The sequence below is a fragment of the Calliphora vicina genome, chromosome 5 (genome assembly GCF_958450345.1).
Source record: "Calliphora vicina chromosome 5, idCalVici1.1, whole genome shotgun sequence".
Lineage (NCBI taxonomy): Eukaryota > Metazoa > Arthropoda > Insecta > Diptera > Calliphoridae > Calliphora > Calliphora vicina.
Window position 1 is genome coordinate 52,498,644 of NC_088784.1, and position 12,896 is coordinate 52,511,539.

General features: G+C 30.7%; 1 protein-coding gene across 1 annotated transcript in view; it reads left to right on the forward strand.

Moving 5' to 3' along the window:
- Window positions 1-6,033: 6,033 nt before the first annotated feature.
- LOC135959856 (uncharacterized) overlaps window positions 6,034-12,896 on the forward strand; it is a 64,648-nt gene continuing 57,785 nt past the window's right edge. Inside the window, exons 1-2 of the mRNA XM_065510952.1 lie at window positions 6,034-6,881; window positions 6,952-7,795. Coding sequence (XP_065367024.1) covers window positions 6,324-6,881; window positions 6,952-7,795 — 1,402 coding nt within the window. The 5' untranslated portion in view covers window positions 6,034-6,323. The remainder of the gene's footprint in view (window positions 6,882-6,951; window positions 7,796-12,896) is intronic.

Here is a 12,896-nt window from a genome sequence, read left to right on the forward strand (position 1 = left end):
GATATTGAAACCAGAAATAGGAAACAAGTAATAACAGATAGGCCTTTCCAGAAAATTTATATTGATTTTCTTGGTAAATGTCCAAGATCCAAAAGTAGAAATACATACATTTGTATAATAGTAGATCATATGACTAAGTTTGTGTTTCTAAAAGCCATGAAAGAAGCTACGACTGCCATCAGAGCATATCTTCAGAATGATCACAGAGAATGGGACATTAATTTACCAAATATAGAACTGTTTTAGAGAACATCTTGGCATACTGCGACTGGTTGTTGTCCTTTTTCGAGTTATTTGGACAAAATGTGTTCACATGCGGCTCAGACTACAAGTTAGCCAGACAGTTAAAATCTTTAGACGATAATGAGATCATAATCGAAAACTCCGATAGAATAAAACTGATAAGAGAAAGAATAAAGGAAAACCTAAATAACGCGTATGAAGAAAGTGCCTTAAGATATAACCGTGGAGCAAGAATGGTAAAATTTTTCCCTGGACAGGAAGTATTCAAAAGAAGCTTTATATTAAGCGACTTCAAGTAAAATATTAACGCTAAGTTTTGCAGAAAATTTTCAAAATGTAGAATTTTAAGTGTGCCCTGAGTGTGACTTTCGTTGTGGACTGCCCGGCTAACTCTTTGTACTGTCAAAAAGAAACATGAAAAACCGAAATCATGTTTGTTTTCTTACCCCCCATTCTTCTCTAACCCGTGCCCCCTAATCATCGACAAACATGAAAACAGACAAAGTAAATTAATAAAGTAGCGACAGTACTACAACAAATACAACATTTACAAAAACCACAAGCAATTTTGTTTTTGGTTTAAGGTCTGAGCCAGGGCACACTTAGAAAGGTGACTGCATCACTACAACAATACAAAAACAACAGGTACTTTGTTTTTGTTAAAAAGTAGGTGAACTGTCAAAGTTGCCTGTTGTTGTTTTTGCTTTTGGGTTTGTTGTATTTTTCGCCACAACAACCACAAGTGAATTGACAATTCAAACTTAATAAAAAAAATAATCAGCTGTTTCATCGCAGTGACCTTTCTAAGTGTGCCCTGGTCTGAGCTGTCAAAGTTGCCTGTTGTTGTTTTTGCTTTTGGGCTTGTTGTATTTTTCGCCACAACAACCACAAGTGAATTGACAGTTCAGACCAAAGTAAAAAAAATTGTCAGCTGTTCTACTGAGTCTACCAAGGCGAATTTATACAAGGTGGAGTCAAAGGTGCATTTAATAAGGTGCCATCGGCAGCACAGCTGATTATAGAAATAGCACGCACAAATGTCAAACTTCATATATAAAAAATATTCGCCCGTACGCCCGTATGTCAAACTCTATATATAAAAAATAAGTGAATTCGCCTGTATTTATTTCAATTCGCCACTGCTGTCACCTTGTTAAATACGCCTTGGTGGAGTCAGTCAAACAGCTGATAATTTTTTTTTTCGCTTTTTGGTTTTAACAACTGTCAAACCTTGTTTTTATATTTAAATATCTACATATACTAAGCTTATTAACAAAAAAATTATTGTTTACATAAATAATTAAAGCCCTCACTATTCAATTATCTACACTATATTAAGTTTAAATACTTATTTGTTTAATTTTTCATTTTGGTTTTTTGACATTTGTTAAGACCAATCGTTGTTTTTGTAGAACTGACACCACCTTGTATGAATTCGCCTTGGAGTCTACCAAGGCTTATTAACAAGGTGAGCGCATAAAATCAGCTGTTTCTTAATTCGCTGTGGTTTTATGTATACTATATGTCAAACTTTGTTTATGTTTACATTTGTTATTGTAAATAACATAGTAATATTTTAATTCGCCTTGATTTTGACATTTACCGTACATTTTAACAAAAACAAATTGCCTGTTGTTTTTGCATTGTTGTATTTGTTGCCGGGACGCACTCACCTTGTTAATACGCCTTGGAGTCTACTTTATAAATTTACTTTGAAAACAGACGTCTGGGCAAACATGAAAAAAAATCATCATGTAAATTGCGTGTTAGTTTCAGTCATTCATTTCTTGAAGGGAAGTCTAGCAAGGTTGCCAATTTAGCCATTTTCCGGCTAAATCTAGCGATTTTATTTTCATTTACCCATAAAAAAATGGCTAGATTTAATCTAGCCGGAAGATCTAGCAATTTTATTTTTTCTTAGCCTTTTTTATTTTATAATTTTCTTGAACATTTTTGAAATTTTTAAAAAAATAAAACAGTATTTTTTATTTGTTTAATTTATCAAAAAGGAAAAAAAAAACAAGTAAGAAAGTATGGTCGGTCAAGCCCGACCATATAATACCTTACACCAAGTAAATGAGTAAAAATATTTTTCTTTTAAAATATCAATAATTTATATTCGTGAGTGATTTTCGGAAGTGGGCCTTATATGGGAGCTATGACCAATTATGGACCGATCACCATAAAATTAGGTCGTGTGATTTATGTCTATATTAAAGTTAACTATGTTGAATTTTGTGTGTATACCAACATTTTTAAGCGATTTATGCACGTTAAAGTGATTTGCGGAAGCGGGTCTATATGGGAGCTATGACTAATTATGGACGGATCGTAACAAAATTTGGTGACATGAATTTTGTATATATAAAACTTATTTGGAGCGAAATTTGTGTAGATACATAGATAAATTAAACATTTATGACCGATAAAGTCCAATTTCGAGGGGACATTTGTATGGGGGCTAGGTGAAATAATGGACCGATTTCAGCCAGTTGCAATAGGCTTGGTCCTTGGGCCCAAAAAGTAATATGTACCAAATTTGATCGAAATATCTTCAAAATTGCGACCTGTACTCTGCGCACAAGGTTTACATGGACAGCCAGCCAGCCAACCAGACAGACGGACATCGTTTAATCAACTCAGAAAGTGATTCTAAGTCGATCGGTATACTTTAAGGTGGGTGTTAGACTAATATTTTTGGGCGTTACAAACATCTGCACAAACGCATAATACCCTCCCCACTATGGTGGTGTAGGGTATAAATATTGGTATTACAATGTTTATCCCCATTTCCTCAATCTCTGGTTATTTTTTATCGTGACGATATACTGACAGTTCTCATACAAAAATTCTATTAATTGGAAGCAGGGCGAACTTAGAAAGGTGACTGCATCACTACAACAATACAAAAACAACAGGTACTTTGTTTTTGTTAAAAAGTAGGTGAACTGTCAAAGTTGCCTGTTGTTGTTTTTGCTTTTGGGTTTGTTGTATTTTTCGCCACAACAACCACAAGTGAATTGACAATTCAAACAGAATAAAAAAAATAATCAGCTGTTTCATCGCAGTCACCTTTATAAGTGTACCCTGGTTCAAGGTGCATTTAATAAGGTGCCATCGGCAGCACAGCTGATTATAGAAATAGCACGCACAAATGTCAAACTACATATATAAAAAATATTCGCCCGTACGTCCGTATGTCAAACTCTATATATAAAAAATAAGTGAATTCGCCTGTATTTATTTCAATTCGCCACTGCTGTCACCTTGTTAAATACGCCTTGAAGTATATCCAAAGTAAATTAATAAAGTAGACTCAGTAGAACAGCTGACTATTTTTTTTACTTTGGTCTGAACTGTCAATTCACTTGTGGTTGTTGTGGCGAAAAATACAACAAGCCCAAAAGCAAAAACAACAACAGGCAACTTTGACAGCTCAGACCTTAAACCAAAAACAAAATTGCTTGTGGTTTTTGTAAATGTTGTATTTGTTGTAGTACTGTCGCTACTTTATTAATTTACTTTGAGTATATCGTTACGAAAAACTAAATTACGATAAGAAATTTGTTTGCTTTACCAAGTGGACATTTCGCTGTTTGTGATAGTTTGGTTTGCGTAATATTGGTAATAGAAACTAAATTTTAGTTTATATTAAAGACCAAGGTGCATTTAATAAGGTGCCATCGGCAGCACAGCTGATTATAGAAATAGCACGCACAAATGTCAAACTTCATATATAAAAAATATTCGCCCGTACGCCCGTATGTCAAACTCTATATATAAAAAATAAGTGAATTCGCCTGTATTTATTTCAATTCGCCACTGCTGTCACCTTGTTAAATACGCCTTGTTAAAGACTTTTAATTCCAACATGAAAAAATATAAAACAACAAATAGTATTCAATATGTAACTATTTTTACGAATTAGTATGCATTTTTATTGGAAAACGTTAATTTTCAAAATAACCCAAGGTTGACTATCGATTCTGAACGGTAACGCTATTTAGGATTACATATTTCGATAACGGTGATTTAGCGGTAAAAGTTTTGTTTGTCTTATTTCGGTAACGGTTATTTAGCGGTATTTCGGTAACGGTATTTTCACACTGAATTAAATTATGAAATAAATTTACAAAAATTTAAAAATAAGTTGACAATGTTGGTATTTTATTATATTTTAAATTCTGTAGATATCAATAAACAAAACTTTTAAAATCAAAATCAAAATTTTTTATTTTTATAATTTTTTATAATAATAAAGATAATGGTATAAACGATTATATGGGTAACGGAAATTGCAGTTATTTCGGGGTAACGTTAGCCAATCTTAAGAACAAATAACTGGAACGTAGGAATTTGCGTAAGAAAAAATTATTTACAAATTGTTAATAGTGATTTTTTATACTCGTAAGAACTTGCTATTGTCTGTCTGGTTTCTGGTGTGTGTTTTAAATAAAAAATAAAATTGACTTACTATTTACTATTTTGGAAGCTTTATTTCTACTTTATAACTACAAATTTTAAAAATATAAACTATACAAAAATTATACATTTATTTACTTACAAGATCTTACTGGTAAAATGTTCATTTACTTTTTCCTATTTTTGAGTATTTTTGACTTCGTCTAGATCAGGGAAGCGCGAAAAGAGAAATTGTAGTTTGTGTGCATGTATGGGTTAAAAATAAAAAATCCACAACAACATCAAGCAACAGAATGAAATATTTGTATTTTTACGCTCTATTGTTTGCAACTAAATGAGTTATTTGTGTTTTTTACGCTCTTGCTGTGTGTTTTGTTTACTGTCGGGTTGTGTACGTGTAAATTCACGAAAATTTTCGTAATTTCAACAATATGAACGCCTACCAATGGTCTAGATTAAGCCTTTTTTAAACTGAAAACAAAAGGGATTTCAAAGCATTTAATATAAATTAGCAAACAATTCAAATTCGAAAGGAAACCGTGTGCTATTTTTTAAAATATTGTTAAATTTTTAAATAAATGTAACAATTTCCAATGGAACTATCTCCGAAGGAAAATAGATTTATATTTGTTAAACGCGTATTTCGGATTGACATATTTGACTGATCTCAAGAATTCATAAAATTAGAAAAGTCACGAAAAAAAATAGAGATTAATACTTTAATACCCCTCATATATCCAATTCCTGGATAAATTAAAATCACCGCAAGTGAAAATTGTCCACCATTTTGTCCATTGACACTAAAGTGATCGTATTTGGTCCAAACATCCCAGAGTCCACTGTGTCTAACCATTTATATTCATGTACGTTTTAAAAATCTTGTATTCGAAATAGGAGAACATTTAGGCGATTTCTTTTTTTTTGTTTTATTTATTTCATTGGTAATACATGTGGCCTATTGGCCAATAAAAATAATATTACCAGTATTTATATATACTATGAGGCAAATGAAAAACTTAAAATATTTGTTTACATAACAAAGAGAGATCAATATAACATCTAAAACATTTTAACGACTCCAATACACATATGAAAATATAATCCAAATTAAAATATTGTCCAATTAATTATTGACTACAGTATTGTCAAATTGAGAAATTCAGTAAGTCTTCGTTTAAACGTTGCCAAAGATTTCTCCTATTTGCGATCACGAAAATTTATTTACATGTGTAATTTTTTATCGTATGTGTAATATAGATTTGAGGCATGTGTAGTTTATAATTTTGTTTGTGGCAACACTGCCACAGAGCCAAATAAATTTGACAGTTGTATTAAAAACCAACAACCAAAACACACAAAAATAATAAGTGGTTCTGCTGGCATTACCTTGATAAAGGCAAATTTAAGGAAAAATCAGTTTTGACAAGAAAAATGCGCCTGCATTTTGAAATTATTTGTATGTTTGCCGCATTAATTTAGTTTTGAAGATTATAATAAACGTGTGTTTTCATAATAATTATCGCTTACATGTGGATATTGTAAAATTCATTGTATGTATGTAGGTACATAACAACAATTTGAATGCAATCTTCCACGGTGAAAGTGCATAATAAACATTAAAGTATCTCAATAATTAGAAATACACATTTAAATATAATATGACAAACACAAAAACTAGAAAAACAAGTGGAACTTGTAAAGATTCGGTGCACGTCAACAACAGTACAGATTTAGGTGCTGGTGAAAACGAAGACCACACTAACGAAATCGGTGGCGGGCATTGGATGGATGTTACTGACAATGAATGTTTAGCGGGGAATGATGCAAATTACAGCAATAGTGATGAAGATACAGAAGATGCAGATGAAATTGTTAACGATGGTGATACTAGTACATCGTTTAGTTTGCAAGAGTGTATGAATGAATTTCGAGCACGTCGAATCCGACGTACATCTTTATCTCAGCATCGTCAAGAGACTGAAAAAAGTGATACAAAAAGCGGTAAAAATTGTCAAGAAACTACCGAACTAGATTTAATTAACCAAAATCTGTGCAATAAGGAACAGGAGCGTAAATGTAAACCATGCCAGAATGGATTCTGCTATTGCTTTACAAGCGATAGCGGTGATGGTGGTGCCAATTTGGGTGGTTGTCATGCATCTCGAGGCTTGCAGACTAGAAACTCTCGACGCAACCGACGGTCGGATTGCAGCCAGGTGTGTATTGTTTTATATTGCCATAAAGCAAATTTCCTATAAAACCGTTTTTAAAATTTTTGTTTTTTAGTTTTCAAATACTAACAAAAGACATACAAGAACTTTAAGATCTAAAGAAAGGGTTAAAGAAGACATTTCACTTCCTTGCAAATATCCGGAAAATAAAACAGATGTAAGCTGTGTTAAAAGTACAATGACAGCAAGAAATCAATTAACAGCTATAAGTTGCCTTGAGACTAGTACAAAGGATGCTCCTCTTATACACATAGTACAAGAACTTCGAGACAACTGTGTTATATCTAAAGTCAGAGTAAATAAGCATAAGATACAATTTCAAACTCAAAATAATAAAAGTTCGAATGTAAAAGAAACACACAGTACAGCACAGAAAAATGCTCACTATAAGGATCATACCAAATTAAACAAAGCAAATATTCACAAGAGATCATTTCACAGATCTGCGCCTGAAAAATTTACCCCAACTGCACCAACATTAGAGAAACTATCAGAGATGGAAATTCCGCAAACAACGCTTGACATTAAATCTTCCCAAAAAGAAGCAATTAAAAAATGTTCCGAATGCTGTGAAAGACGTCGAAATGTAGGGGGACAATTATTGCAGAAACGATTGTCGAACTCACAATTTAGCTATAAGCCCAGAAATATTAAACAGGCTCCACCAAAGCCACCAAGAAGTTCTCTTATTTATGACGATAAATATTGTGGATCTTCTGCCTCAACTTCTCCATCGGTGCGTGAAGCTGAACGAGTGGTAGATATTTTCTTAAAACAAAAAGGTTTTACAGCCACCGTTGATGCTACTACTAACAACGACATAAAGTCAATGAAAATCACAGAGAAAGCAAATAAAACAAAACACGTCGAATATGTTAAAAGGAAATCCTATCCAATGAGTAAGTTATGTTAAAAAATTAACTTACAATTATAGTCAGTAAAACGAACAAAAATTTTGATTTAAATTCAAATTCATCTCAGATTTTTTAAATTTATAGTATAAAATAATTTCATGCCTCTCGCTTATTTAAGGATCTAAATAAATATAAGTAAATAGTAAATGTAAATTTAAATGTTCCATAGGGTATACTTTTGTTTTAGACATACCCGAGTTAAAAAATTGCTATCTGCAATGAAAAAATTGTATATACTGTTTAGTTGACGTTAATTCGACCATTAAAATAACGCTAATTTTGAAAACAAATATTTTCAATATTTTTCATCCAACTTTTCTAGACAAAAGATTTGTCCGTTTTACTGAATCAGGATATTACACGAGTATGTGATTAGAAGTAGTAGTAATAAATTAGATTAATTTAGTTTCCTCAATTTAGTAACGTTGAATAGTAAAATTGGTGGTTGAATATTTTATTTTTAATAAATCTTATTTAATTGAATGTTAAATTATATTTGTGTTTTTTTTTGTAGTTTTGAGATTAAACTGAAAAATTAATTTTATGACAAACATTATTTTAACAGACAGTATAACATTAAGTTAACATATAACAAGACATCGTGTTAAGAGGTTTTAGAATAATAATTTTTATTAACTCGATAATAAAAAATATATAAACTCGGGTTGTCAGTTATTCGAGTTATTTTTTTTATTTTAATCGAAGAAAAGTTTATAATTTTTTATTATTCGATTAATCGATGATTAATTTTTCAAATTAAAATCCCTACATCTTTGATATTTTCGATTGTACTTTTTTCTCTGACTAACTAACATTTTACTAATATCAGAGGTTTCTCTTTGACAAGAATGTTTGCGAACGACATATTTTTTCTTAAAAGCTTCATTAAGTACACACAGTTACTAAAGTATACAGTATTGGCCATAACTAAAGCAACCCCTCAATGGATTTTTTCAAATCATAATTTTTTTGATAAAAGCGGCTTTTTGGGATGTATTTTGTATATATTTTACTAACTAATATTGTTAATTTTAATATAATAATTATTTATGCTTAAGGTCTTTTTTATAAAAATATTTAATTCTTATTTTGAAATAACAAAAACAACATTTTTTTTCCTGAAGATGCTACACATTGATGTAGCGAAATATTGAAATAAAAATTAAATATTTTTATAAAAAAGACCTTAAGCATAAATAATTATTATATTAAAATAAATTTAAAAGGTCAAATAAAATTAAATAACTATTAATATTGTTAATGTTCATTTAATATTCATTCAGTAAAAGATAATTTTATTAAAAATTAATTTAAAATGATAAATCATATAAAAACTCAAAACGCAACGGACAAAACAAAAGCACCCTCTTATAATATGTTTAAAAATTTGACTCGGTACTGCATATTTGCAATGTGAGTTATCGGGAATAACAATGAATGGACTTAAAAATTCCAAAAGATAAAAATAAAGAAAGACGTAGTGTGCAAAATTTAAGTTTTAAACAGTTTATTGTGAAAAAAAAACAATGACAAGGAACAAGTACTCCAGTGAATTTAAAATTAAAGTTATTGAAGACTGGAAGACGGGCTTATCACTACATGAATTGAGTAAAAAATATTCAATTAACATATCAGTTATTTCCAGGCTCGTTTCATTCTGGAGGTCGTTGCGTAAAAAAAACACGATATTATGATTCCTTGATCAAAAGAGCAATACAAAAAGATCCTACAGCATCAGCTATTCAAGTACGAACAAGCAGGGTTTAATATTCAGCACCAAAATAAATAGTCTCATGTAACTACTGAACTGAAAAAAGTTTAAGTCTTCAATTTCAACAATTTGCTTACTGAAAACAGTTGATTGTGCACACACATTACAACAGCAAGCAGCAATCGATTTTGTTTTTTTCCAGCAGTCAAACAAATCAGCAGCCGCCATGTTTCAGTTTTCAACTCTACCGAACTGATTACACGACTTCAGCAGCAAAAACATTTCTGTGTGTGTTGCTTACGCATTGTCCGTTTCGACTTTTGTTTTTCGTACTACGCAGCGTAACAAAAACTGCTAGCTCGACTGAATAGTACGACTGGCTAGTTTGGCTGATTGGTTAGAATTTGTTGTTGTATACACTTTGTGAAGCTAAGTTGTATCGTATGGTTTTTGTGTTTACATTTCACAGAGAAAATTTAAATGTTGTTATTGTTAATAGAGATAAATGCAAAATTCTTATTTTTTCAGAAAAAAATTTAATATACATATATATTCGATTAACATTAAATTTGATTTCATTACATTTATAAATTTCATAACTTTTCACTATAAAAAATTAAATTAATTAATAAAATTGCATACATATCGGCTTAATATTAAAAAGGAGGAACTCGATTTTTTGTTAGAAGCAGTATAAATCGTAATATCAAATTATTAATATTTTGAAACACAATTATTTAATAAAATAAAAAATTAAGAATCAATTTAAGAAATTACATAGACGTATTTGGTATTTTTTTATATTAAAATTTTTGGGGTGATATGGTTGAAAACGTGTTGAGTAGTAGTATTATCATAAAATATTACAAATTGTATATTGAAAATATATTTATCTGATTTAATAATAACTTACATTTGAGCATTTAAGCTAAGGTGATATAAAATCGCAAATATTTTTGTTTTTGGTAACTTTTTGGTCTGTTATTCTAAAAAATCGAAATTTGTGTTGCAGCTTTATGCAATTACACAAATATGCATTTGCAGATAAAAAGGGGAATTTTGTTGTTCTTTAAAACTAAGTCAGTAATCGACTTAAAATTTTAAATATAGATATTTTTAAGTACAAACATTCACTAACAATTTAAAGGCGAAAGGGTAAAAATAAATGGTTTGGTACTTTTTTATATTTTGTTCTGAAGTTTCAAAATTTATGTTATAGTTTTCTGAATGAAAACAATATTTATTAGAAAAGTACTTTTTCGATAGTCGAAATTTGAGGTGCAAAAATGGTAGTTTATTGTTTTTTATTAGTAATATACAGGCTTATACTTTTAAGTATAGATTTATATTTGGGATACCATACTGGTATCTATGTACTAAATATGTAAATGATATTTAAGTTTTTAATGAAAATAAAGCATTTCATTTTATTAATAAATATATTCCAAAAATCATAAAGCAAGTGATCATTATTCAATATACACACAAAAAATTCTATAGGTTATATTGCGTAAAAATATAGTATAAATTTAACTAAGAGCAAGGGTAGAATGGCATTTACAAAGTTATTTAGTAAATATGCCTAAAATTTTTGTTGATTTCCTTATTCGAAAAATCAACAAAATTTTTTGTTAAACTGTAATAAAAAAATATCAATAATTTTTTATTCTAAACTAGCTGAACCCGGTCCGCGTTGCTGGCCCTTAGAAAACATATGTTTGATATTGCAAAGATTTTAATATACAGTGTCGGACAAAGTCGGTGATCCAACCTTCAATGTTAATACATGTAGTGGTATTACGGCTGGTTCCAATGAATTCAAAAATTTGATATGGAAATTTCTTATTCATGCACCTAATAGGCAAGAGTAAACAAAATTGTTTATCACAGACCGAAAATCAAGAATCTGACTTTACACTGTTACCCAAAAGGCTTTTTTGAAGATTCCGTGAAAATTTCATCAAAATCGGTCCAACCATTTTTGAGTCCATACGGAAAATTTTTATGAAATATAGTGCATTAGAAGTGTAATGTAAAAATTGGATTTTTAAATGCCCCTCCGCCCATAGACCGAATATCAAAAATCTGACTATGCAGTGTTACTCGCTGAGATATTCTGAAGATTCCCTGAAAACTTCATCAAAATCGGTCCAGCCGTTTTTTATATATATAGATGACATTAACGGTATAATGTAAAAAATACTGCCACGCCCCTCCGCCCACAGACCGAAAATAAAAAATCTGAATTTACAGTATTACCCGCTGGATTATTCTGAAGATTCCCTGAAAATTTCATCAAAATCGGTCCAGAAGTTTTTTATATATATAGATGGTATTAGCGGTATAATGTAAAAATTTGATAATGCCACGCCCCTCCGCCCACAGACCGAAAATCAAAAATCTGACAGTGTTACCCGCCAGGCTATTCTGAAGATTCCCTGAAAATTTCATCAAAATCGGTGGAGCCGTTTTTGAGTTCATTCGGAACATACATACACACATACATACATACCCACATACAAACATCCATTTTTATATATATAGAAGATAGATTTATTAATTAATAATTTTATTAAATTTATTTTTTAATAAGAAGTATTTTTAATTAAGATATAATAAATATAAGAATTTCCTATTTATTTCTATTAACAATAATAACATTTAAATTTCCTCTGTGATATGTGAACACAAAAAACAAAAAATCATACGATTCAACCTAGCTTCATAAAGTGTGTGTTGTTGTACACACATTTTAAACAACCAGCCAAACTAGCCAGTCGTACTATTCAGTCGAGCTAGCAGTTTTTGTTACGCTGCGTAGTACGAAAAACAAAACTCGAAACTGACAATGCGTAAGCAGCACACACAGAAATGATTTTGCTGCTGAAGTCGTGTAATCAGTTCGGTAGAGTTGAAAACTGAAACATGGCGGCTGCTGATTCGTTTGGCTGATGGAAAAAAACAGAATCGATTGCTGCTTGCTGTTGTAATGTGTGTGCACAGTCAACTGTTTTCAGTAACCATGTGATCAAAAACTGAATCTAGTTACTTTTTTTTAAGCATGAGACTGTAAAAAGTTAACTATTCAGTAAAATGCGACTGCTTTTAGTAGTTCTTCGAAACCCTGCGAACAAGTTTAAGATTATGCGTTAGCGAAAGAACAATCGTAGCAAAAAAAACATTTCTATCAGTTAAGAACAAGAGAGCTAGACTGAAATTTGCCGAAGAGTGTCCTAAAATGGAAGACAGTACTGTTTCTTGACGAATCCAAATACAACTTAAAAAGTTCCGCTGGAATAAGGCGTGTACGCAGACCAAAAGGAGAAAGATTGAATCCTAAGTATTGCAAAGGAACAATTAAACATGGAGGTGGCA